Below are 24,231 nucleotides of genomic sequence, written 5' to 3' on the forward strand. Positions count from 1 at the left end.
AAGGAAGTGCAGAGAGAGAGAAGCAGGAGAGGGACACAGATGCAGACAGACAGACAAGGCTAGTAGGGCCTGACAAAAGGGAGAGCCCTGGGAGGAGACACCCCCTACTTTGGTGAAGGGGTAGTAGCACTGAATGACATTGTGCATACTGTGTGACTTCACTAGTATGGAGAAGGTGCAGGTGGAGTGAAATGCTGTAAATAACTGCACAGTTGTATCTGCACAAGAGAAGGTCTTTGAACAGTGTGAAGCAAAGTGGACGGGAGCAGTGGGTTCACAGTCACAGAGAGTCTGGTGGTCAGCACCTCTGAAAATCAGACCACTTTAGTGAGGTGTCAAAATATCCAAGTTCCTAACCTTTAAGTATCACAGTTTGATAGGTTAGTGTGGTGGACAGATCATTTTATGGCTGTCAAGGTATTAGCAACATACTGCAGCAGCATGGTGCTGGAAAGCTGGCTGAATGGGCTAGCTAGGGATTCCCCTCATGGAAGGAAAATAGTCAGTGGTGTAGAACTGACCTAGCGTCTGTATGCGACCCGGCCCTGGCATACCATATGTTCCTAGGGATAGGGTCCATGTGGAGCAGCTGCTAGACATTGCCTGTTGGGGTATGGGCGGGGATGTTGGTTAAATTCCTAGATTCCAAGGCAAAATTGACCATTGTGATAATCTAGTCTGACCACCTGTATAACATGGCCCACAGGACTTCCCCAAAATAATTCCTAGACCAGACCTTTTAGAGAAACCTCCAATCTTGATGTAAAAATGGTTAGTGATGGAGAATTCACCAGGTTAAAGAGCCTCCAGGCTGCTTTTACTTATGCAGGGTACCTACCCAGCCCCCAGCCAGCCCCAGGTTCTTGGGGTCTGCTAAGGATCTGGCTGCAAGTAATAATTAGGAAGAGATGATTTTATTGAGCAAAGCCCTAACAACTACTTCTTTAAGGGAAGCTACATGCTTCCATTTAAAATGTCCCGAATCAGAAGAAGCGTTCTTGGAAAGGACCCCAGGTGTCACTCCTTCTTTTGACAATTTTTCTGCTGGTCCATTTCCTGTGTTGTGTGTTGCCACAGCTTCTTAAGGCTGCACTACAGCTCAGTGCGTCTATTCTGACTTACTGGCCCCGAACACAAAGGGGCAGCTTTACATCAGAAAGGAACAAAAGCATTTATATCATTAATTGATCACCAGCCTGTATTAATAGTAAAATAATGTGGGGCTCTGAAGAAGGGTTGTGAAATCTGCTCCAGAGTGTGCTAAAACGAGTCAGTGGAACTTCATAGTGCGCAAAGTAAGCTCAAAACAAGAAAGTGGAGTACAGCTATAACAAGAGCAGGTAGTAACAGATTTGTTCCCATTCCAGCTGTCCAGTGTAAAGCCAGGTGATTGAGCACTGGAGAGGAAAGCTGCATCAGCATAGCCACACTATTAGACTAGTATCCATCCAGTAGAAAGGCAGGCACGAGAATGAACAGGTTTTCATTGGGGATAATCATGGCTCCGTTAAAGTTGTTAGGGTGTTTTGACTGTGTAAAGCAGTGGTGGGCAACCTGTGGCCTCTCAGGGTAAAATTTTTTTCATTTGCACGGCCACCCGCAGCTCCCAGTGGCTGTGGGTCACCATTCCCGGCCAATGGGAGCTGCGGGAAGCGGCATGGGCCACAGGGACATGCTGGCCGCTGCTTCCCGCAGCTCCCATTGGCTGGAAATGGCGACCCACAGCCACTGGGAGCTGCGGGCGGCTGTGCAAATGTAAACAAACTGTCTGGCGGCCCGCCAGCGGATTACCCTGATGGGCTGCAGGTTGCCCACCACTGGTGTAAAGGCTATAGGACCAAATCTTATCTAATAATATATTCGTTCTAGGCAAGGCACCATACTTTACCTGTGTTGTTTGGACTAAAGAATAGGAAAGCTGGAAATATCGTGTCCTGCCAAGGCACCACACAAGAAGTTATTTCTGAATCAGCTCATTCATTTAGGGAGGGGTTGAATGAACACGGTCCCATCTGCAAAAGCTTTTTTCCCCAGGGCCAGAAGACTTTCAGTCTCCGTGTCTGGTCCAGTAGATGAGCGTACATGGCAGCTCCATGTTCCTGTGCTCCCTCAAGCTCTAGGCTAAGTGCAGCAATGACAGCTTCCCCTTGTGTTATCGCAGCTCACGTTTAAAATAAACACTGAAAAAAAATTCTTTTTAAACAAAGATAAACTTGTTACCATATTTCTCCTCTCCGAGAAACCTTTGCCCCAGCATGTCTCCGGTACAACACGAACTCATCTCTGGCAACATGCAGGACCAGGTTGTGGCACCTTGGTACTGTGACTCTAACCTGCAGCCCAAAGATGAGAGGACATCGCTTTCTCCCTCAGACCCTTCCCAATAACAACTCTAATTAGAACAAGAGGTGCAGAGAATCCTTTGTGGTAAAATATAAAATTATGAAGAAAACGGCAGAGGAAAAGTGTAGCGTGGAAAACGAGAGTTCAGCTGCAGTAGCATGCACCACAGGTGGGAAAGGGAGAAAGACGAGTTCTTGTCATTCCGCTTCTGAATCTTTCTTTCATGCCCATCGGCATTTTGGCCCTATGGCTCATATTAGTTTGGAGCTGTTGAACACACGCAACTACCTGAGTCGTCAATGTGCTGCTATCGCAGGAAAGGCAACTGCAATTTTGGGTTGCATTCACAGAGGCCTAGCATGCAAGTCACGGGAGGTGATAGTACTGCTGTACTTGGCACTGATTAGGACAGTAGGATAATGGAGCAGCCTGCCTAGGGAGGTCATAGAAGCTTCTTCACTGGAGGTTTTCAAAAGGAGGCTGGGTAGTCATCTGTCTCGGATGGTTTAGACACACATCCTGCATCTTGCAGGAGGTTAGACTAGATGACTCCTGCGGTCCCTTCTAGCCCTATGTGATTTTACCTTTGACTTTCTGGACGTGCAGAAGTCTCAATCCGAGTTTACAGGCAGGATTGAGGAAGGTTTCAATGGACTCCTGAATTTAAGGATAGAAGATTTCTATGGATAATGAGAACATTCTCAGATTATGGAAGATATTTTAAAAACAGGGATGTAAGCTCTCATGTTTCAGTGTGTGACTGGGTGCCTGGGGTGGACCACACTGAGAATGCCACCTCTGGGCAGACTGCAAGAAACAGGGTAGACAGTGGTTGATTCTATATTTAGGTTCAGCAAGTCAGTAAAGTCAGTAAAGAACATCTGTAGCACCACACTGGTTAATAACAAGTCCCTTTTAGCCATTCCAGCCCTTGACTCTGACCCAGATAACCAAATCTAATATAGTGAGAGGTTATTGAAAACCCAGTTTGCCCTATGTGAGGTTCTTGCTAATTACAAAGGATCAATATGTATCTCTCATCTTACCCAAATATCACACAGTCAGCCAATCCTTAGTAAACTAACTAAAAGATGCTTAATAAAAGAAAAGAAGAGAGTTATAAATGGTTAATAGATCATATACATGCAAATGATTGCAAAGTCCTTATATCAGGTTTGTAGCAGTGATGGAATAGACTGCTGGCTTGTAAAATCTCTCTGGTAACTTTGGAAGATCCTCAATCCATAGTTCAAGATGCTCCTTTTTAGTTGTAAGTCCACAGTCCAGAGAATTAGAGCGGGATAGAGGCAAAATGGAGTTGCCTCAGAGGTCTTTTGCTGTGTGCATGGAAATTTACTGTCCCAAACAAAGCCCAAAGCCCCTGTGTATGGAAAGTTACTGGCCCAAGATGGAGTAGAGGGTCACATGAGCATATCACATGTCCCTATATGTTTTGCTGAATCACAGGGCATAGCCATTGATTCCTCACTGGATGAGGTATCCACAGGAAGAGGTAACTGGACGGGATGAGTTTCTTCGATGGCCCATTGTGAGAGTGGAGTATCCTTAATGGGCCATCAACACATAGTTGTCTAGCCGTGATGCAAATCTATCTGGAGGCTGTCACCCATGAACAAAACACATGTTGGAGATACAAATACATAGCCAATATTAATAACTTCAGATACAAAGATGATGCATGGATTTAATCAGGATAATCACACTTGATAGATTATAACGTTTCCATTGACACCTTACATGATACACTTTGTGCAAGATTTGTTGCAATTGTATAACAGTGGTAATATCAATGACATAAATGGTCATCTTTAATCATACAGCATCACACAGTGCATAAACCAGAAACTAATTTAAGAAAAAAACTTTTCTTATTGGCAGGTTATCCCCCAAATTGTTTTCTGGCTTTTTTTCATCTTCCTCTGAAGCACTCTGATATTGGCCACTGTTGGAGACAGGATCAGCTTCAGGTCTGGTCTAGTCTAGTATTTCCTATGTTCCTAGCAATTTGAATGGGTTAACTCAACATCAGGCTTTTCAGATGGAGCTGTGTGAGCAGGACACAGACTTTTCTTTTTCCCCACATAGTATTCTTTCTTTGTGTTACGTCCGCAATCTGTGCAGCTTCTGCACTCCTCCCACAGTGAGAGTAACTGCTAGGACTGGAGGTCACTCACATACATGATAAAATAATCATTCTTTTTAAGTCTCTGCTATAAAGAAGCAGGAAAGAGAAGGAATAAATTGGGTGACATTTGAAAGATCATTGACAGCACTAGCCAGTCATGTAAATAGTGTCTTGCATATTTAAACACACGCACAACTTTTAAATATAATTTTGCATTTAGCTAGTCTACAACAGCATCAAGAAATACTGTTGTGTATCCTGTAATGATTATTTAAGATGCAAAAGGAGAACAAGACAGCCTGCATTCATTCTCGTCTTCCCACTCAGACCCCAGTACCTTGCAGTTGCTGTGTCTTTATTGGGTTGCATATATGAGCTTGGTGTTTATTCAGTAACATCATAGCCAGATAGATTAGATTAGATGAAAACAGTATGCTGGACCTAATGTTGATTTATTGTAGGGTCACTTGAGGCCATATTATATACCGCTTTCCTTCCCGAGCAAACCCATTGGCTCCAATAGAACTTTACAAGGTGGAAGTCAGTGCAGAATTTGAGAACTTAAATCAGGATTGGATTTTTTTTTTAAAGATTGGCTTTTAGTGCAACAAGAAGTTATGGGCTTTGCTGCAGGAAGCACTGGGTGAAATTCTATGGTCTGTGTCATAGAATTATAGAATCATAGAATCATAGAATATCAGGGTTGGAAGGGACCCCAGAAGGTCATCTAGTCCAACCCCCTGCTCGAAGCAGGACCAAGTCCCAGTTAAATCATCCCAGCCAGGGCTTTGTCAAGCCTGACCTTAAAAACCTCTAAGGAAGGAGATTTTCCACCTCCCTAGGTAACGCATTCCAGTGTTTCACCACCCTCTTAGTGAAAAAGTTTTTCCTAATATCCAATCTAAACCTCCCCCATTGCAACTTGAGACCATTACTCCTCGTTCTGTCATCTGCTACCATTGAGAACAGTCTAGAGCCATCCTCTTTGGAACCCCCTTTCAGGTAGTTGAAAGCAGCTATCAAATCCCCCCTCATTCTTCTCTTCTGCAGACTAAACAATCCCAGCTCCCTCAGCCTCTCCTCATAAGTCATGTGCTCTAGACCCCTAATCATTTTTGTTGCCCTTCGCTGGACTCTCTCCAATTTATCCACATCCTTCTTGTAGTGTGGGGCCCAAAACTGGACACAGTACTCCAGATGAGGCCTCACCAGTGTCGAATAGAGGGGAACGATCACGTCCCTCGATCTGCTCGCTATGCCCCTACTTATACATCCCAAAATGCCATTGGCCTTCTTGGCAACAAGGGCACACTGCTGACTCATATCCAGCTTCTCGTCCACTGTCACCCCTAAGTCCTTTTCCGCAGAACTGCTACCTAGCCATTCGGTCCCTAGTCTGTAGCGGTGCATTGGATTCTTCCATCCTAAGTGTAGGACCCTGCACTTATCCTTATTGAACCTCATCAGATTTCTTTTGGCCCAAACCTCCAATTTGTCTAGGTCCTTCTGTATCCTATCCCTCCCCTCCAGCGTATCTACCACTCCTCCCAGTTTAGTATCATCCGCAAATTTGCTGAGAGTGCAATCCACACCATCCTCCAGATCATTTATGAAGATATTGAACAAAACCGGCCCCAGGACCGACCCCTGGGGCACTCCACTTGACACCGGCTGCCAACTAGACATGGAGCCATTGATCACTACCCGTTGAGCCCGACAATCTAGCCAGCTTTCTACCCACCTTATAGTGCATTCATCCAGCCCATACTTCCTTAACTTGCTGACAAGAATACTGTGGGAGACCGTGTCAAAAGCTTTGCTAAAGTCAAGAAACAATACATCCACTGCTTTCCCTTCATCCACAGAACCAGTAATCTCATCATAAAAGACGATTAGATTAGTCAGGCATGACCTTCCCTTGGTGAATCCATGCTGACTGTTCCTGATCACTTTCCTCTCATGTAAGTGCTTCAGGATTGATTCTTTGAGGACCTGCTCCATGATTTTTCCAGGGACTGAGGTGAGGCTGACTGGCCTGTAGTTCCCAGGATCCTCCTTCTTCCCTTTTTTAAAGATTGGCACTACATTAGCCTTTTTCCAGTCATCCGGGACTTCCCCCGTTCGCCACGAGTTTTCAAAGATAATGGCCAAGGGCTCTGCAATCACAGCCGCCAATTCCTTCAGCACTCTCGGATGCAACTCGTCTGGCCCCATGGACTTGTGCACGTCCAGCTTTTCTAAATAGTCCCTAACCACCTCTATCTCCACAGAGGGCTGGCCATCTCTTCCCCATTTTGTGATGCCCAGCGCAGCAGTCTGGGAGCTGACCTTGTTAGTGAAAACAGAGGCAAAAAAAGCATTGAGTACATTAGCTTTTTCCATATCCTCTGTCACTAGGTTGCCTCCCTCATTCAGTAAGGGGCCCACACTTTCCTTGGCTTTCTTCTTGTTGCCAACATACCTGAAGAAACCCTTCTTGTTACTCTTGACATCTCTTGCTAGCTGCAACTCCAGGTGCGATTTGGCCCTCCTGATATCTTTCCTACATCATGAAGGAGGTCAAGCTAGTTGATCACAATGGTCCCATCTGGCCTCCAGATCTATGAATCAAAATGTGGTTGATGGCTTTCATGTGTCATTGGATAAACTTGCCAAGATGAATTTATTTTAAAAGTTATATTTTTCCTGCCTTTTCTCCTAGAGCTAAAAGTGCACTGTTATTGAGTTGGTCTTATATACTCATTCAACCCCTTTTTGTGTGTCTTCCCCAGAGGATTGCCCTAGTCATCACCTATTCATGGTGGATACAGAGCACAGAACAGATGATTTTCTTATCTATGGATTTGTTAGGCATTTCTCACCAGGTTTCTGATTGCAACAGAAGAGGTATTTTTAAATCCAAATTTCTCTTAAATGAAGACTACCAGCAATTCATCATAGTATTGAAGGTGCTATGTGAAGAGACATGAAAAAAGGACTTGCGGGGCATTCCCTGTCATCTACAGTACCAAACAAAAATATCCTCATCTAATCACTAGGCAGATTAATGACCTAAACTTCAGGGAACAAAGTAAATCTTGACTCAGTGACCATCTGCCGTTAGAAAGTTCTGTCTATCTGACTAAGCTGATATAAATCTGACAAATGAAGGAATCCTGGATGGAGTCCAGATATTTGGCAGTAGCAGTTTGGCTTCACTGATGACCTTCCTGTTCCTATAATCTCTGGGTTGTAGGAAATGCTTACAGACTAAAGACTAAATCTTGGCCTCTGTGTACTCCCACTGATACCAGTGGAAGTTCCACATAAGTGTGTCCATATAGCCCTATATTGTCAGTTGTATGCAGGTGGGTGATCCCACCGCTGAACAGAGTTGCTCTTTGTCTGTGGTTCTTGTGGCGTGACTGGAAAGTACTGAGTGGAATCCGTGTGGTGTATCGTGGCCTCTAAGAATTATGTGAAACATCGGCATAGAGCTGTCATAATTCCACTAATGTGCCCAGCTGCTCTCTGAAATCACTGGTTAAGAAAGATAAAGCTCTTCTGACATTTTTTATTTACTTCTTCCTTGTCCCTCTTTCCTGCCAATTCTGTAGGGCAATTAAAAACAAAAGAAAACGGAAGATTTTTGTTCTAGAAATTATTAGTTCATATTCAGAGCAGTGAAATCTGTTTTGACATTGTGTAACAGAGCAGAGTACATGTTCCTAAGTGAATATCAACAACTACTGAAAAGAAAGAGAACATACCATGTTACTGGCAATTCACAATTCAGGCTTATAGTTGGATTATTAAACAAAAAACGTTCAGGGATGCTATGCACTTTTACACTGCAGTTTCGACTTAGCGATATACAAGTAAAGCACCTTTGACAATCCCACATGCTTTTGGGCCACTAATCAGGGGGGCTCTTCTAACATTCCAAATCCCTGAGTGGCTTCAAACAATTGCTATTTAAAAATACGAATCAGCATAACATAGAAATGTTTCCCTCTTCCTTTCCCAAATGTGGAATTCCCCCATAGTACACCTGCCCAGTTCCCATGTTAGGCAAGATTAAATCTTTCACCTTCAACTGCTTTTCTGTACAGAGAAAGCATTTGACCCTTTATTTCACCTCTTGCACGGCTAGAAATTGGGCTTCCATCCTACTGCAAATGGGGAGATTTCTGGTTTTACAACAGGATCCAGCACTTCCTTCTAGTCCTGGAAGCTCCTGTGATAAAGGACTTTAAAGGTCTGATGTTTTTTATTTATAGAAAAGCCCTTTAGGTTGTTTTTGTGGCCCTCTCGAAGACCGTTAGAGTTGGACTGATAGTGACTAAGTAAGAGGAAGGGATATGTAGCTTTAATAACGATAATTTTTTAAAACACACTACTAAAATATATATTGTATTATAGGTGGGGGCAAATAATATTGCCTCTTATTAAGGTTGCTGGACAATTCCCATTATAAGACCCTGTTTTCAGTTGTTGTATACATGTCATAGAATACTTACTACTATATTATAGGCAGAATTGGTAGCGCTGCCTATCATTATGGTTGCCTGACTCTTCCCATTATAAGACTTTGTTTTCAGTTGCTTAGAACTTTGCCGACTTGCAATGGTTTGGGATGAAATTTTCCATGCAGAGCATCTCCATCAGGTTGGAATTTGTGGGGAAATTTTAGCTAAATTAGTTCAGCTGTTGTTGAGGATGAGGTCAGGGACAAATACGTTGTTTTGCCATGTTAAAAAAAAAATCTGTTGACCTTTTAATTTGAGAAGCTGTACTGCCGCTGTGCTTTGGAGCAGGGACTTGAAATTTGGCAAGGAAGTGACTTTCGCATCACATATATGTACTTGTATACACAATACAAAAATGCATACATTAAAGCAGGGCTTTTTTTAAAAAAATAATTAAATCTATTTGATTGTAGCTCCAGAGTGTTTCCTTCCCACCAGCATCCGAGGAAAAGATCTTCATTTTCATTATGGCCAAAGCTTGGATGCTATCCTGCTTAAGGGCCTTGGATTTTCATTGCCTCTCTTTTCTCCCTTTTCCTTCTCATCCATTTACACGTATGTGACCACTCTAACATACTGGCATTTGTTTGGTTGGGAACGCATAGTGCCGCAGCTCCCAGTTTGTGTTGCTATCAGTGATAAAGCAAAGACTGCTCCACGCTGAATTATGAAAGCGGGTTCGCCGGTGGCAGCCCAATGGGTGGCTCCCAAGCCGCCTTTAAGGTAGCTCTTTATCATTAGTTTAACAACTAAATTCATGTCTTAACTGTGTTTTACAATGTAGCCCTCAGTCTATTTTTAAGTGACTTCTTGAGACCTGTATGAATTTTCATCCAGCAGCATTGATATCAACATGCTTTAATTTCAATTTGTATTTTTTTTGTTTTGTTTCTATAGTTTTATTTTTGGTGTTTGGATCTTTTTTGGGGGGTGGGAGGTGGGTAAAGGAAGGGACAACTTTAGGTACGTAGGGCCTGATCCAAAGTCCATAAATCACTGGGAGTCTGTCCATTGGGTCCACTGGGCTTCGGATCAGGCCCCTGGCAGAGTTCTCCGGATTACAGCAGCCGTACTCAAGACGGGCTTGATGCAAAGACTACGGAAATCCTTGGGAGTCTTTCTGTCGACTCCAGTGGCCTTGGAATTTGGCTCCAACACCAGAATAACTCCACCTGCAGCATAAACTGTCTCTCAAAAACACAAAAGAAAGAAAATGCCAAAGTGTGTTAGTTTTACTCATTTTTACTCTTGATTAGCAGAGGTACCTACAGCACACGTTGGTATTTTTCTGTTTTGCGGGGGATGTAAGTCTGGAGTCTGATGCCATGGCAAGCAGTAACTGAGAGAGAGACCATTCAAATCTGAAACTAACATCAGTCCACACGAATGAGGTTTCTACTTGCTGAAGTGTAACTAAATCCAACTTGCACATTTTCTTCTTCCTCACAGGTTGGACAAAGTTTGCTCGATTGACACGAGCATTGACTAACAGCCGAAGTGTTCTGCAGCAGCTAACGCCAATGAACAAAGCTGAGGTGGTGCACAAACACTCAAGATTAGCTGAAGTAAGTGTGAGACAGACTCCCGACTGCCCTTGTTTAAAAGACAGGAGGTGATGGATAAAGGAATTGGCATCATTACTAACTGACATTTTAATATAAAGAATAGTCTTCCCTGCTACTGATTTCCAAATACATCTTTTACTTATGTGAAAGAGCATATTAAATACATACAGCCACCTTTTCTGGATGGGGCATGACTGGTTCCCTTGCAAAAATACACAGACCTCTATTACCTGCATGGCCCTTTGTTCGTGTTTGTGTAACTGTCATTTTGGTGTATTAATCAGGTGATTGCGCACCTCAGAGTGCACAGTTATGTCATCTGCATGCAGTTTTACACTCACATATGAACAGATTGTGACACTTTTACTCCCAGTGAGTAGTAATTTGCTCCTCAAGTAATCCCAATGAAATAAATTGGACTGCTTGAGGATTAAGGTACTATCCCACAAGAGTCCCTGTTTGGCCACATGGCGATTTGCATGCACAGAGAGTGCACGTGTGCTTTTGTTCATGCATCTGTTGCACCCAGCTTTGAAAGTCTTTCCTGCTGTATTTTTGTCACATCTTGTTCTTTAAAAGCTGTAAATTAAACCACTGTTAGCCTGCAAACTTTTCCTTTAACAGTGCAAATAATGCAACAGGTGAATGCTTTCAGGTTAACCAGTTAAAAAAGATTTGCTGACCAGAAGACAGGGACTCTGTATCTCCCATTTCTCCCTTCCGGGTTTTCCATTTTTTTCCAGAGCCATCAACTTCAACCAGCTCTAGAATTGTCTGTAGATCAAAGAACCAGTTGATGGCAGAAATTAACCCCTTCCAGCCTAACAACACCCCCCCGCCCATCTCAGCACCCCTCACATGAGCTACTGAAAATGACAGTCCCAGTCTCTCTGTGCCAGAGGGCTTTTTTACTGAGTTCAGTGTTAAAGATTGATGGAGCATAAAATGTTTCCTCTTCTCTTCATAGTTTTTGTGCACATTTATAATGACGGTTCTGCTTTAATGAAATCAAAGTTGAAATCTTCTTCTGTTTTCCACTCTTCTCACTGCTGGTTTTTTCCCATGAACTGTCCGCCACAGCCACTGAGACAGCCGAGGTGATCCCATCTCTAGCTTCTCTGTCTCAATGACTTCTCAGTGCTCTGTGAACCTGGTTGTGTCCAGTGGTTCTGGGCAAGAAGTTTGCCACTCCAGATGAGATACAGCTTATGCAGGGCAGAATATGCTGCCTACGTTTCAATACTATTAACAGGGTTTGTCATTTGCAGACGAAAACAAGTCAGAGTACAATTGAGCAGCATGAAGTGGAACGATCCTTGTAACTCATGGTCTTCCACAGGCAAACCTGTTGCTTCTCACATGCCATCAAGCACAGCATGGGGATATTTAAAGCACAGAAAGAGACATGGTCTAATCTCTAATGAGGTTACAGTTTAATCTGAAATGAGACTCAACAATTGAGAGCAACGAAGAGTAGAGGGGATTGAAGGTAGTGTCCATCGGATCACAGTTACATCGTTAGCTGTTGCACACCTTGTAACTTGAAAGTGTTTTTTTTTCTTTTAATTTGTAACAGAGTGGCTGGCCCCTTAAGGGCTAGACTAGAGATCTGGGGCCAGCCAGCCCTAGTTACTAAGGTGGCACATGCAAGCAGGGATCCGCTGGCTCCCCTATAAAGAGCAGTGGGGTGCTGCAGAGAGGGGGTGCTCAGGGGCACCAGAGTGAAGTACAGAGGCTGCCGGGAGTGAGCAGGCTCCAGCAGAGGAACCGGGGGGAGCTAGGGAGCAAGGCTACAGGCAGGCGAAGTGAGGGGGCGAAGAGTAAATGGAAGGACTTAAGGAGGGATTGGAGAACTTGATTTTGAATGTTTTGTTAACAACACTGCACTGTCCACTGTCTTCTCTGAGTAAAAGCCTTGCTTGGTTGCTTCCATTGAGTTTTGCCATTGACTTCCATGCAGCCAGGATTTCACACCCTAATCTTAGCAACACCTTTCCTCTCCTGCAAAGAAGAATGAAAAACGTTAATTAACTGCAAATTTGTAATTGCAACACTTTTATACTTTGATTCATGCACTTAAATATTGTTCTGTTTATTTCAGACTCTCTCACTCCCTAGTCATCAAGAATACATTCCAGATTTGAATATTTTGACAAGTATGACAGTTCTGTTTGCCATGTAGCAGCCACTGTGAATATGGTACATTAGCTCCAGTAAGGGGTACTGAAAGTGATGCAGTAGTACAATCGGTTCCTGGAGACTGAATGCATTTACTCTATCCTAATACCCATTTGGAATCCAAAATCCTAAATCTGCTGTTGGTTCCAAAGTATATATAGGTCTTTCATTTGGCAGCTCAATAAGTTAGTAAACCAGTGTAATCACTGTTTTGTTCCTTCCCACTTTAATTTCTCATGTTGGATTGAGATAAGTGATAATTAGACTAGCTAGAATAAATTGTTTTGGCTCTTTTACAAGGTTTGCAGTTCTAGATTTTACAAAGGTGAGTGTGCAGAAGATACTGGGAAAATACAAACTTTTGAAACTGTATTGAATGTATAAATATGTCCTAGGTCAGTACTATTCAGTGTTTTCATTAGTGAGTTGGAAATGAGACTGTGCAAATGAAAAATGAAATCAATGATAACTTAAAATTGACTTTTTAATGGCAACAACGTTTTGTGCAGTCTGGAGAGAAAGGTAAGGAAGCATACATTGTAACCCCGTCTAGTCATACAATTGCAAGCAGTTAGACCAGATCTTATGAACCTAGTGTTTTACTTTAAAAGGAAGTCAGCCAATGAGGCTACAGTCCAGTAGATTGCTGAGCAGGATAATGTTTTGGCTACTTTTTAGATTCAGATAGAGTTCAGATATGAAAGCTAAGCTTTCCAGGACCTGTAGGTATGAATGGGATCTCATATTTTTAACTGCAGGACCTGAGCTGGCACAGCTGTATTCAGATGGGCCTCATGCCAGTTAGTTGGCAGAGTACTTTTACTTTGAACTTTTGAGCAGTAGTTGTTGGCCTTGTTTTCGCTCTGTCCATCTGCAAGTGATCTTTGTTTTTGTAAGGTTACCCTTACGCTTTACACTTTTCCCATTCGTTGAGTGATAGCTACCTCCACCCATTCCTACATGATTTATGCACTGATGAGCTCATGAGATTAACCAATTAAATAATTTAGAAACTACAGGTAGCCTTGGAACCTTCAGGGTATAACGAAAACATTCTCTCCTTAATTCTATGTATTACACAAATTCAGAAGGCACCCATTATAACAAATGTTAACTGAACGCCATAACATCTGTGTTTCTTTCCTTTTATAGGTTCTCCAGCTTGGGTCTGATATTCTTCCTCAGTATAAACAAGAAGCTCCAAAGACTCCACCGCACATTATTTTACACTATTGTGCTTTTAAGACCACCTGGGACTGGGTCATCTTAATTCTAACCTTCTATACAGCAATTATGGTCCCCTACAATGTCTCCTTCAAAACGAAACAGAACAACATAGCTTGGCTGGTGTTGGACAGTGTGGTGGATGTTATTTTTCTGGTTGACATTGTTTTAAACTTTCATACAACCTTTGTTGGCCCTGGGGGAGAGGTTATATCTGATCCCAAACTCATAAGGATGAACTACCTGAAAACTTGGTTTGTGATAGACCTCCTGTCCTGTTTACCTTATGACATCATCAATGCCTTTGAGAATGTGGATGAGGTAAGCAATCTCAATCTGTATGAAATTGACTGCCCTGGGTTATTTCTAATTTTGAATTCAATTAGGGCCCCATTTATATTCACTATAGTGAATTGAAACTCTGTGCAAACATTGGAGGATAAAATTTGGCTGTTGGGCTTTTCACTAAGCAGCATTGTCCTGTATGGGAAGGGAAAGTGTCTTGCTAAGCAATACAAGAGAATATCCATGGTGTGCGTGATTTATAAAGTTATGGGGCAGGATTTTAAAAATTGTTCACTGTTGACCTAACTCTTCTTCCACTGAAGTCAATGGCAAAGCTCCCAGTGACTTCAGTGAGAGCAGAGACCAGTCCACCTCTGAATGGTTTTGAAAATCCTGGCCAGAATTGCTATTTATACCCTGCTGTTTTTCCTTTCCTCCTTGCAACATCTTTTTCAACTTCTGTTTGAGAGATGAACTCCACTACTGTCTGTATTGTCTGCATTTTAAAAGGCTTAATTAGACCCATATCTTGAATTTTTAGAGACTACTTGAGAAAAAAGTGAAAAGCTTAAAAGGCCACTGAATTAAAGCTTCTTAACTTTTAGCCCTAATAACATTTTTTAAAAAAAAAATCAAGCTTGTAGGCTAAGATAATGGAGAAACAAGCAATAACTACAACTAATAATGCATACATGAAACACTGTAGACAAAATTCATTATTAAAATGCAGCCATAATGGTATCAGAACTCATTTTAATTTCCCTTTGGGGCCTCGTATCCTTCGGACGTTAAACAGATGAAAAAGTCTTTGTTCATTTTTTATTATTTGAACTGTTATTTGTTTGAACAGTACAAGTGAGTTTTTTTTTTAATCCTTAAAGAAGTCTCATCACTGCAATTATGTAGCCTCACTTTAAAAAAATCCACACTCCTATTTCTTAACTCAGGTTTTTTGGTACAGATTTTGCAAAGCTCTTTTTAAATGCCACCCCTGCCTCTCTACTCAGTATAATCTTTTGACATTGTTCCATTTTATTTATAGAAAATGTAACAGAAGTAATAATCCTTGCAGTTTAAATGCAAGCTCATATGAGGGCTATCTCTCTGGAATCAAGTTATACAGACAATCAATGTAAGAAGCTGATCCTAACAAGGTTGTTAATGTACCATAGCTTATTAACATAAGAAGAAATACTAGTTCCATGTTAGCAAGAACCTGATTTTACAAAAATATAATGGGTGTTCAGGTTTGTGTGTTTGAATGTGGAAAACGAGCAGGACATGCATCATGGCATATAAACTATATATGCAGTTTTGCAGATTGCTAACGTCTTTCTCTAATGCGTCATGGAAAGCAACTCACTTCGGATATTTGTAAAAGGGCATTGATTATACAAGAAATTACTGGCTCTGTGTGTGTGTATAATATTAAAAAAAACCCCACCAACAACAAACACTAACAAAAAGGGGATTGTGAGCTACTCTAGGCCTAGAGCAATTATCACCAAGCTGCCAACAAAGTAGATATTTGACAGTTTCCACTCCTGTTAAGTGAGCGAGCAATTTGTTGTATTTCTCTTTCATAAAATTTCATCATGTAGATCTGGAACATTTCAAAGAAGGATGGCTATTAGGAATCTAGTACTAGTGCCTGAAAAACAGGCTCTAGGGGCCTTTGAAGTCACCTGTGTAATAAGGCACTGAGCTCTTCTCCGCTACTCAATTTTCCTTTTTCTCTGCATGCCAGCGGAGTCTTTTCTGATAGAGATGGCAGGTGTTTTCATTTATTACAGTTTAAATGTACATCTTTTTTGCAGGTTTTTTGTTTTCTAAAAGGTTGTCGTTTGCGCTTTATCTTCATTTGGCTTTGACTTTTTTGAACTGATGGCTTTCCTGAGAGAGAACTTTTGGGCTTGGTACCAGCAATTCTCCCAAATGATATTGATGTGATAAGGAAATTGAGATACTCAGGTTGGAAGTGCTGTGAGAAATATTTTCACATACTATAGGTCTGATGAGAAGGTGGCTCAATTTCCTCCTGGAGCTAGGTAAGAGAAAGACACATGTTTCTTCTGGAAAGTGCCTTGACTTCAAATTGTTCACTGTGGCACTGAAGAAAAAAGAAGGGAATGGGTAAGGAACTTGGCTACAAGCTGCATCTTGAAGCAATGCTCAAGGCATACCCATCAGAAGTCATTGTTGTGGAATCAGCACCTATTGACCTAGCACTTATGAAAAGTTTTCTGCTCCATTTTGGGCACATGGCTTGGCAATGAAGGATGGCCCAAAGGCAGGGTTAATCCCAAGAGGCTTTACAGAGTCCTATACAGGCTCTTCAACTTGCATCCTGGCCCAACATTCCCCTCCAATCCCACAGCAAGGAGGGAGGAAATTCTTGGCTCTCTTTGCCTTCTGGAAATTTTGGGCTATGCTCTTATGTTGGACCCCTGCAGATCATAAGTCCAACCCCCATTTTTCCCACAGGGCTCATCAGATGCACTGGCCATTTCTGGTGGGGATGAAGGCAGGTGGTAGAGTGGTAGCCCATGTTGTAGCTTTTCCTCTCTAGCGCCCTACAGTGCACCCTCAGTGAGTGTTGAAGGGAAGGGCAGGAGCTTTAAAATATGGATCTCTGAGACCAGTAGCCCTGCATGCACAGTGCACACACATCTGAATTTTGCCCAGAGAGAACAAAATGTAGACTACTAGCTCCCCACAGTCCACTTTAAGATACACACTCTCAATTCTATGCCATAAACTAATGATATCTTTGTGTGTATGTGTGTGTGTGTGTGTGTGTGTGTGTGTATATATACCTACGGGAACCCCCTGATCATTCATATATATATATGAATGTTCTTCTGCACAGTCTGAAATGGCGATGTCCCTTGGGATTGTGTTTGTTTGGAGGGGGTAGCCTACTGCCTTCTGTCCTCAACCGTTCCAGGCTCCTGTAGCAGCAGGATGAATCTCTGGTCATTGAATGAGTTCCCTCCCAGTTCCATACTCAACTGCATATTGCTACCATGGGTAATTAATGGTAATTAACATATATGAATGGTCAGAGGGTTCCCGTAGGTTCTTATACAGTAATTAATTTATTGCAATATAAGCATACGGATCTCAGTATTTCTTTTACAGGCCACAGTGTGAATAATTAACTATTTCATAATTCTGTTACTGTAGTTAGGAAAGAAATAGGAAGGATATGCCAAGAAACCTGAAATGAGGGAATGTATGGAAAGAGAATGCTGGGCTATCATGTTTAAAAACAGGGAATGTTGGCTAGACTGGGTGTTTTACGACTGATTTCACTGGGAACAGAGTTAGGCCAGTGCTGAGAACTTTTTGAGAATTCAGCCGTAAGTGTATATGACTGCATTTTATTGCTCAGTGGAAATAGAGTCACAGCAGTAAAATGTGGAGGAAAAGGATTATGACACTAAGATGTAGGAGGAGAGGATTAGGACGATTTGATGCAGATGAAGAGGTGTAGCTTTACACAGTAAGAGTTATAGAGGCATCTTATAAAGAGCTTAAGAGGATTTGGATGATGTGACTGGAAGGGAGAAAGGTAGGATAATGAGAGAGAGGGAGAACCACACAGTGAAAGCAATCTACATTGACATGATAGATGGAACATTATGTGTTTAAGTGGTATTAGGGAGGTAGGAAAACATGGTAAAACATGTTGAAGAGAAATACTTGGAGAGGAATTGAATAATTCTTTTGCAGATCACCTGCCATAGCTAGGTAAATGGGTAGGATAACACAGGGTTGGAAATCAGAAAAATGCCAGGTGTCATAGTTAGTTGGAAAATATTAGATACACTATTAGCTTAAGCCGGTTTAAAAAGAAAAGGCTAAAATGTTCAGACTTGGAAGCATAAGCATCTTAACGCAGCTCTGAAAATCTGGGTTCACAGCTCTGAAAATCAGGCCACCTAGTTAACCGCTAAAGTAAAAATGAAGGTGTCTAAAAGTTTGAAGATTTGGGACCAGTTTTTTTTAAACAAAGTCTTGAATCTGAAGTTTTTACTCATGCAAAACTCCTGTTGACTTCAGTGGTATTTATAAATATGACAGGTCTGCAACAACAGCAGCAACAATACCATGCTTACGCCGTGGAGGTCTATACCACTGAATGGCCGTGACCACACTGTAGGGCTTTATTCCAGGCGTCTGAGTGCTCCACAGTGTGTGTACTGATTTGGTGCAGCCAGGTTAATTGTGAGTGACCATGCAACCACTGACAATCTGTGACTGAGCAGTGTCCCCTCCTGACCTCAGATCTGATTTTTTTCAGCGTTCGATGTGTGGGGACTTTGTCTCCAAGGTGGGTGACGTGATCCCAAAGGGCCAGCCTCTGGCCAATGGTGGCGTCAGTCCTCTCAAGGCCACTTCTCAATGGCATAGGACTGAGGAGTCTTGGGTACTGGTGCTTAGATACTAGGGTGATGAGTGCAGTATAATAACTCAAGTAGAATAGAATCATCCAAAAATTAGTTCTTTGGAAAGTGGAAGACACTCCTTCAAATTGTTTTCCCATCAGTTTAAATAGGGCTGGATCCTTCATGGACAGATTTCATAGTTTTACTAAATGGTTAGTGCTCTTAATATTGCTGTGAATTTTGGTTTAAATTAATGAGGTTTCTGGTTAGTAATGAAGCAAAAAGTGGAAGTTTTAGCCCATCTCTGCAAGAAAAATGGCCCTAGAATAACACATCTGGTACTGTAAAGAGTGAGGTAGGAAGTCTCGATATGGAGGTGGATTTGTGGGGTGGTAGAACTGGATAGCAGCCTGGGTTTTCAAATGGTTCGTTTTAGGCACATTCCTCTGCACCTTACGTTAAAGTTCAAGAACCCGTGGCTGGAAGTTAAAGCCAGACATGTTCAAACTGGAAATACAGTAGAACCTCAGAGTTATGAACTGACCAGTCAACCACACACCTCATTTGGAACTGGAAGTACTTAATCATGCAGCAGCAGCAGAGACAAAAAAAAAAAAGGCAAATACACTACAGTACTGTGTTTAAACATAAACTACAAAAAAAAATAAAGGGAAAGCAGCATTTTTTCTGCATAGTAAAGTTTCAAAGCTGTATTATGTCAATGTTCAGTTGTAAACTTTTGAAAGAACAACCATAACGTTTTGTTCAGAGTTACAAACATTTCAGAGTTACAAACAACCTCCATTCCCGAGATGTTCATAACTCTGAGGTTTTACTGTAAAGCACACATTTTTAACAGGCAGGGTGATTGGTCATTGGAATAAACTACCAAGGAACGTGGTGGATTCTCCATCTTTTAAATTCTTCACATGAAAACTGGGTGCTTTTCTAGAAGATATGCTTTAGTCATGATAGGTTTCAGAGTAGCAGCAGTGTTAGTCTGTATTCGCAAAAGGAAAAGGAGGACTTGTGGCACCTTAGAGACTAACCAATTTATTTGAGCATAAGCTTTCGTGAGCTACAGCTCACTTCATCGGATGCATTCAGTGGAAAATACAGTGAGGAGATTTATATACATAGAGAACATGAAACAATGGGTGTTACCATACATACTGCAATGAGAGTGATCACTTAAGGTGAGCTATTACCAGCAGGAGAGCAGGGGGGAATTATCACTACAAAAGGTTTTTTCCTCCCCACTCTTCTGCTGGTAATAGCTCACCTTAAGTGATCACTCTCGTTACAGTATGTATGGTAACACCCATTGTTTCATGTTCTCTAACGAGAGTGATCACTTAAGGTGAGCTATTACCAGCAGAAGAGTGGGGAGGAAAAAACCTTTTGTAGTGATAATTCCCCCCTGCTCTCCTGCTGGTAATAGCTCACCTTAAGTGATCACTCTCGTTGCAGTATGTATGGTAACACCCATTGTTTCATGTTCTCTATGTATATAAATCTCCTCACTGTATTTTCCACTGAATGCATCCGATGAAGTGAGCTGTAGCTCACGAAAGCTTATGCTCAAATAAATTGGTTAGTCTCTAAGGTGCCACAAGTACTCCTTTTCTTTTTAGTCATGATGAAATTCTATGGCGGCCAGACTAGATGAAATACACGAATCTGTACATATCACACTGAGACAGAGAGAGGTTAACAGTGTAATATCATTTTTATTACCAATTTTGATCTGCTATAGTGGTAGCAGAAACTTCCATGCATTAATTTTACTAGCCAAAATAGCAATTGTTATAAATTGAAAGTTGATTCAATTAGTTCATCAGTAATACCATTTACAATAACCTACCAAAAGTGTTACCTTTCCGAAAGTACTTAAATGAAGGGTTTATGAGATCTAATTTCAATGTGCTAGCAAGATGAATTGACGTACTTAATAAGAAAGTAGCACTGGTACTAAATGATACAGTCTGATGATAGCTACTTCCGTTTTTCTCCAAGTGGCTGACAGAAACCCCACCCAGAATTTTCCACTGAATGCATCCGATGAAGTGAGCTGCAGCTCATGAAAGCTTATGCTCAAATAAATTTGTTCATCTCTAAGGTGCCACAAGTCCTCCTTTTCTTTTTGCGGATACAGACTAACACGGTTGCTACTCTGAAACCCACCCAGAATTGAATCACTAGTGAAGCTAAGGGTTAAACCATGCTGAAAACTCGAGTAACACAATGACAGAAGTGATCAGACTGAGCCTTGGCAATTTCTCATTTCCATGCAGTTATTATATATGAAGAATACCACATTCCCTCTGTGCTATGCAGAAAAGTATACAATGTAATAAATACAATGGCTTGCTTAGCATGGTCAAGAATAAATTTAGTCTTGCTTAAAGCATACGATACAGTGATAATGGATCAAACTCATTCCTAATGCAAGTCCATTGAAGTTTTCTGAATTACACCGGGAATGAATTTGTTCCAATGTATTTGTCTGTAGTGTCAGATTCTATTCAAGTTTTATAGCCAATGATTTAAAGTATAGGATATTGAATTTTAATTACGCTTTTCATCTGGCCTTTTCTTTTTGTTATGTACTGTATACATTACTGGGAGACAGATGTGGGACAGAAGTCATTTCAATTCATACCGTTAGTGAAACATACACTAACTAACACAGAGTCTAATTGGGCTAATTCCATGTGGAATACTTTCAAGGGAAGCATTGAGTCCTGCCTGCTTGTCTCTCTGGCATAAGGAGGAGAGGGTTAGGAAGAAATCAAGGCAACTGAAGGAACCTTTTCAGATGCAGACCTAAATAACACTGACTGCAGTGGCACAAATCTGTAATATTCAAATTACTTCATGCAAAAGGAAGTGGAGGGAATAGTACACTTTACAATATTTGGAGCATAAAGTTCTCATACGCAAAATGGAGTCCAAAGATGGCATAGGAAAAAAAAATTAAATGGCTAAATAGAAAAATATCCCTTGTTTTCAAAGGTAGATGTCATTGTAATTTGACATGGTCCTTAGAATCATAGAATATCAGAGTTGGAAGGGACCTCTGGAGGTCATCTAGTCCAACCCCCTGCCCAGAGCAGGACCAATCCCCAACTAAATCATCCCAGTCAGGGCTTTGTCAAGCCTGACCTTAAAAACTTCTAAGGAAGGGGATTCCACCACCTCCCTAGGTAACGCATTTCAGTGCTTCACCACCCTCCTAGTGAAAAAGCTTTTCCTAATATCCAACCTAAATCTCCCCCACTGCAAATTGAGACCATTATTCCTTGTCCTGTCATCTGCTATCACTGAGAATAGTCTAGATCCATCCTCTTTGGATCCACCTTTCAGGTAGTTGAAAGCAGCTATCAAATCCCCCCTCATTCTTCTCTTCTGTAGACTAAACAATCCCAGTTCCCTCAGCCTCTCCTCATAAGTCATGTGTTCCAGACTCCTAATAATTTTTGTTGACCTTCGCTGGACTCTCTCCAATTTTTCCACTTCCTTCTTGTAGTGTGGGGCCCAAAACTGGACACAGTACTCCAGATGAGGCCTCACCAATGTCGAATAGAGAGGGACGATCATGTCCCTCGATCTGCTGGCAGTGCCCCTACTTATACATCCCAAAATGCCATTGGCCTTCTTGGCAACAAGGGCACACTGTTGACTCATATCCAGCTTCTTATCCACTGTAACCCCGAGGTCCTTTTCTGCAGAACTGCTGCCTAGCCATTCGGTCCCTAGTCTGTAGCTGTGCATTGGATTCTTCCGTCCTAAGTGCAGGACTCTGCACTTGTCCTTGTTGAACCTCATCAGATTTCTTTTGGCCCAATCCTCCAATTTGTCTAGGTCCCTCTGTATCCTATCCCTACCCTCCAGCATATCTACCACTCCTCCCAGTTTAGTGTCATCCGCAAACTTGCTGAGGGTGCAATCCACACCATCCTCCAGATCATTAATGAAGATATTGAACAAAGCCGGCCCCAGGACCGACCCTTGGGGCACTCCGCTAGATACCGGCTGCCAACTAGACATGGAGCCATTGATCACTACCCGTTGAGACTGACAATCTAGCCAACTTTCTACCCACCTTGTAGTGCATCCATCCAGCCCATACTTCTTTAACTTGCTGGCAAGAATACTGTGGGAGACGATGTCAAAAGCTTTGCTAAAGTCAAGGAGCAACACGTCCACCGCTTTCCCCTCATCCACAGAGCTAGTTATTTTGTCATAGAAGGCAATTAGATTAGTCAGGCATGACTTGCCCTTGGTGAATCCATGCTGACTGTTCCTGGTCACTTTCCTCTCCTCTAAGTGCTTCAGAATTGATTCCTTGAGAACCTGCTCCATGATTTTTCCGGGGACTGAGGTGAGGCTGACTGGCCTGTAGTTCCCAGGATCATCCTCCTTCCCTTTTTTAAAGATGGGCACTACATTAGCCTTTTTCCAGTCGTCCGGGACTTCCCCGGATCGCCATGAGTTTTCAAAGATAATGGCCAATGGTTCTGCGATCACATCCCCCAATTCCTTTAGCACTCTCAGATGCAATGCATCCGGCCCCATGTACTTGTGCATGCCCAGCTTTTCTAAATAGTCCCAAACCACTTCTTTTTTTCACAGAGGACTGGCCACCTCCTCCCCATGCTGTGCTGCCCAGTGCAGTAGTCTGGGAGCTGACCTTGTTCGTGAAGACAGAGGCAAAAAAAGCATTGAGTACATTAGCTTTTTCCACATCCTCTGTCACTAGGTTGCCTCCCTCATTCAGTAAGGGGCCCACATTTTCCTTGACTTTCTTCTTGTTGCCAACATACCTGAAGAAACCCTTCTTGTTACTCTTAACATCTCTCGCTAGCTGCACCTCCAGGTGTGATTTAGCCTTCCTGATTTCACTCCTGCATCCCCGAGCAATATTTTTGTACTCCTCCCTGGTCATTTGTCCAATCTTCCACTTCTTGTAAGCCTCTTTTTTGTGTTTAAGATCAGCAAGGATTTCACTGTTAAGCCAAGCTGGTCGCCTGCCATATTTACTATTCTTTCTACACGTCGGGATGGTTTGTCCCTGTAACCCCAGTGAGGGTTCTTTACAATACAGCCAGCTCTCCTGGACTCCTTTCCCCCTCATGTTATTCTCCCAGGGGATCCTGCCCATCAGTTCCCGGAGGGAGTCAAAGTCTGCTGAAGTCCAGGGTCCATATTCTGCTGCTTTCCTTTCTTCCTTGTGTCAGGATCCTGAACTTGACCATCTCATGGTCAGTGCCTCCCAGGTTCCCATCCTCTTTTGCTTCCCCTACTAATTCGTCCTGGTTTGTGAGCAGCAGGTCAAGAAGAGCTCTGCCCCTAGTTGGTTCCTCCAGCACTTGCACCAGGAAATTGTCCCCTATGCTTTCCAAAAACTTCCTGGATTGTCTGTGCACCGCTGTATTGCTCTCCCAGCAGATATCAGGATGATTGAAGTCGCCCATGAGAACCAGGGCGTGCGATCTAGTAGCTTCTGCGAGTTGCCGGAAGAAAGCCTCGTCCACCTCATCCCCCTGGTCTGGTGGTCTACAGCAGACTCCCACCACGACATCACCCTG

At 42.4% G+C, this 24,231-nt stretch overlaps 1 protein-coding gene across 4 annotated transcripts in view; it reads left to right on the top strand.

Annotated features, from left to right (window-relative positions):
- KCNH5 (potassium voltage-gated channel subfamily H member 5) overlaps positions 1 to 24,231 on the top strand; it is a 240,159-nt gene that overhangs the window by 37,695 nt on the left and 178,233 nt on the right. For all 4 annotated transcript variants that reach the window (XM_043549512.1, XM_007068012.3, XM_043549514.1 and 1 more), the window contains 2 exons: positions 10,447 to 10,562; positions 13,893 to 14,285. In XM_043549512.1, the coding sequence (XP_043405447.1) occupies positions 10,447 to 10,562; positions 13,893 to 14,285 (509 nt within the window). The remainder of the gene's footprint in view (positions 1 to 10,446; positions 10,563 to 13,892; positions 14,286 to 24,231) is intronic.

This window comes from Chelonia mydas, chromosome 6, assembly GCF_015237465.2.
Source record: "Chelonia mydas isolate rCheMyd1 chromosome 6, rCheMyd1.pri.v2, whole genome shotgun sequence".
In the NCBI taxonomy this organism is placed as follows: Eukaryota; Metazoa; Chordata; order Testudines; family Cheloniidae; genus Chelonia; species Chelonia mydas.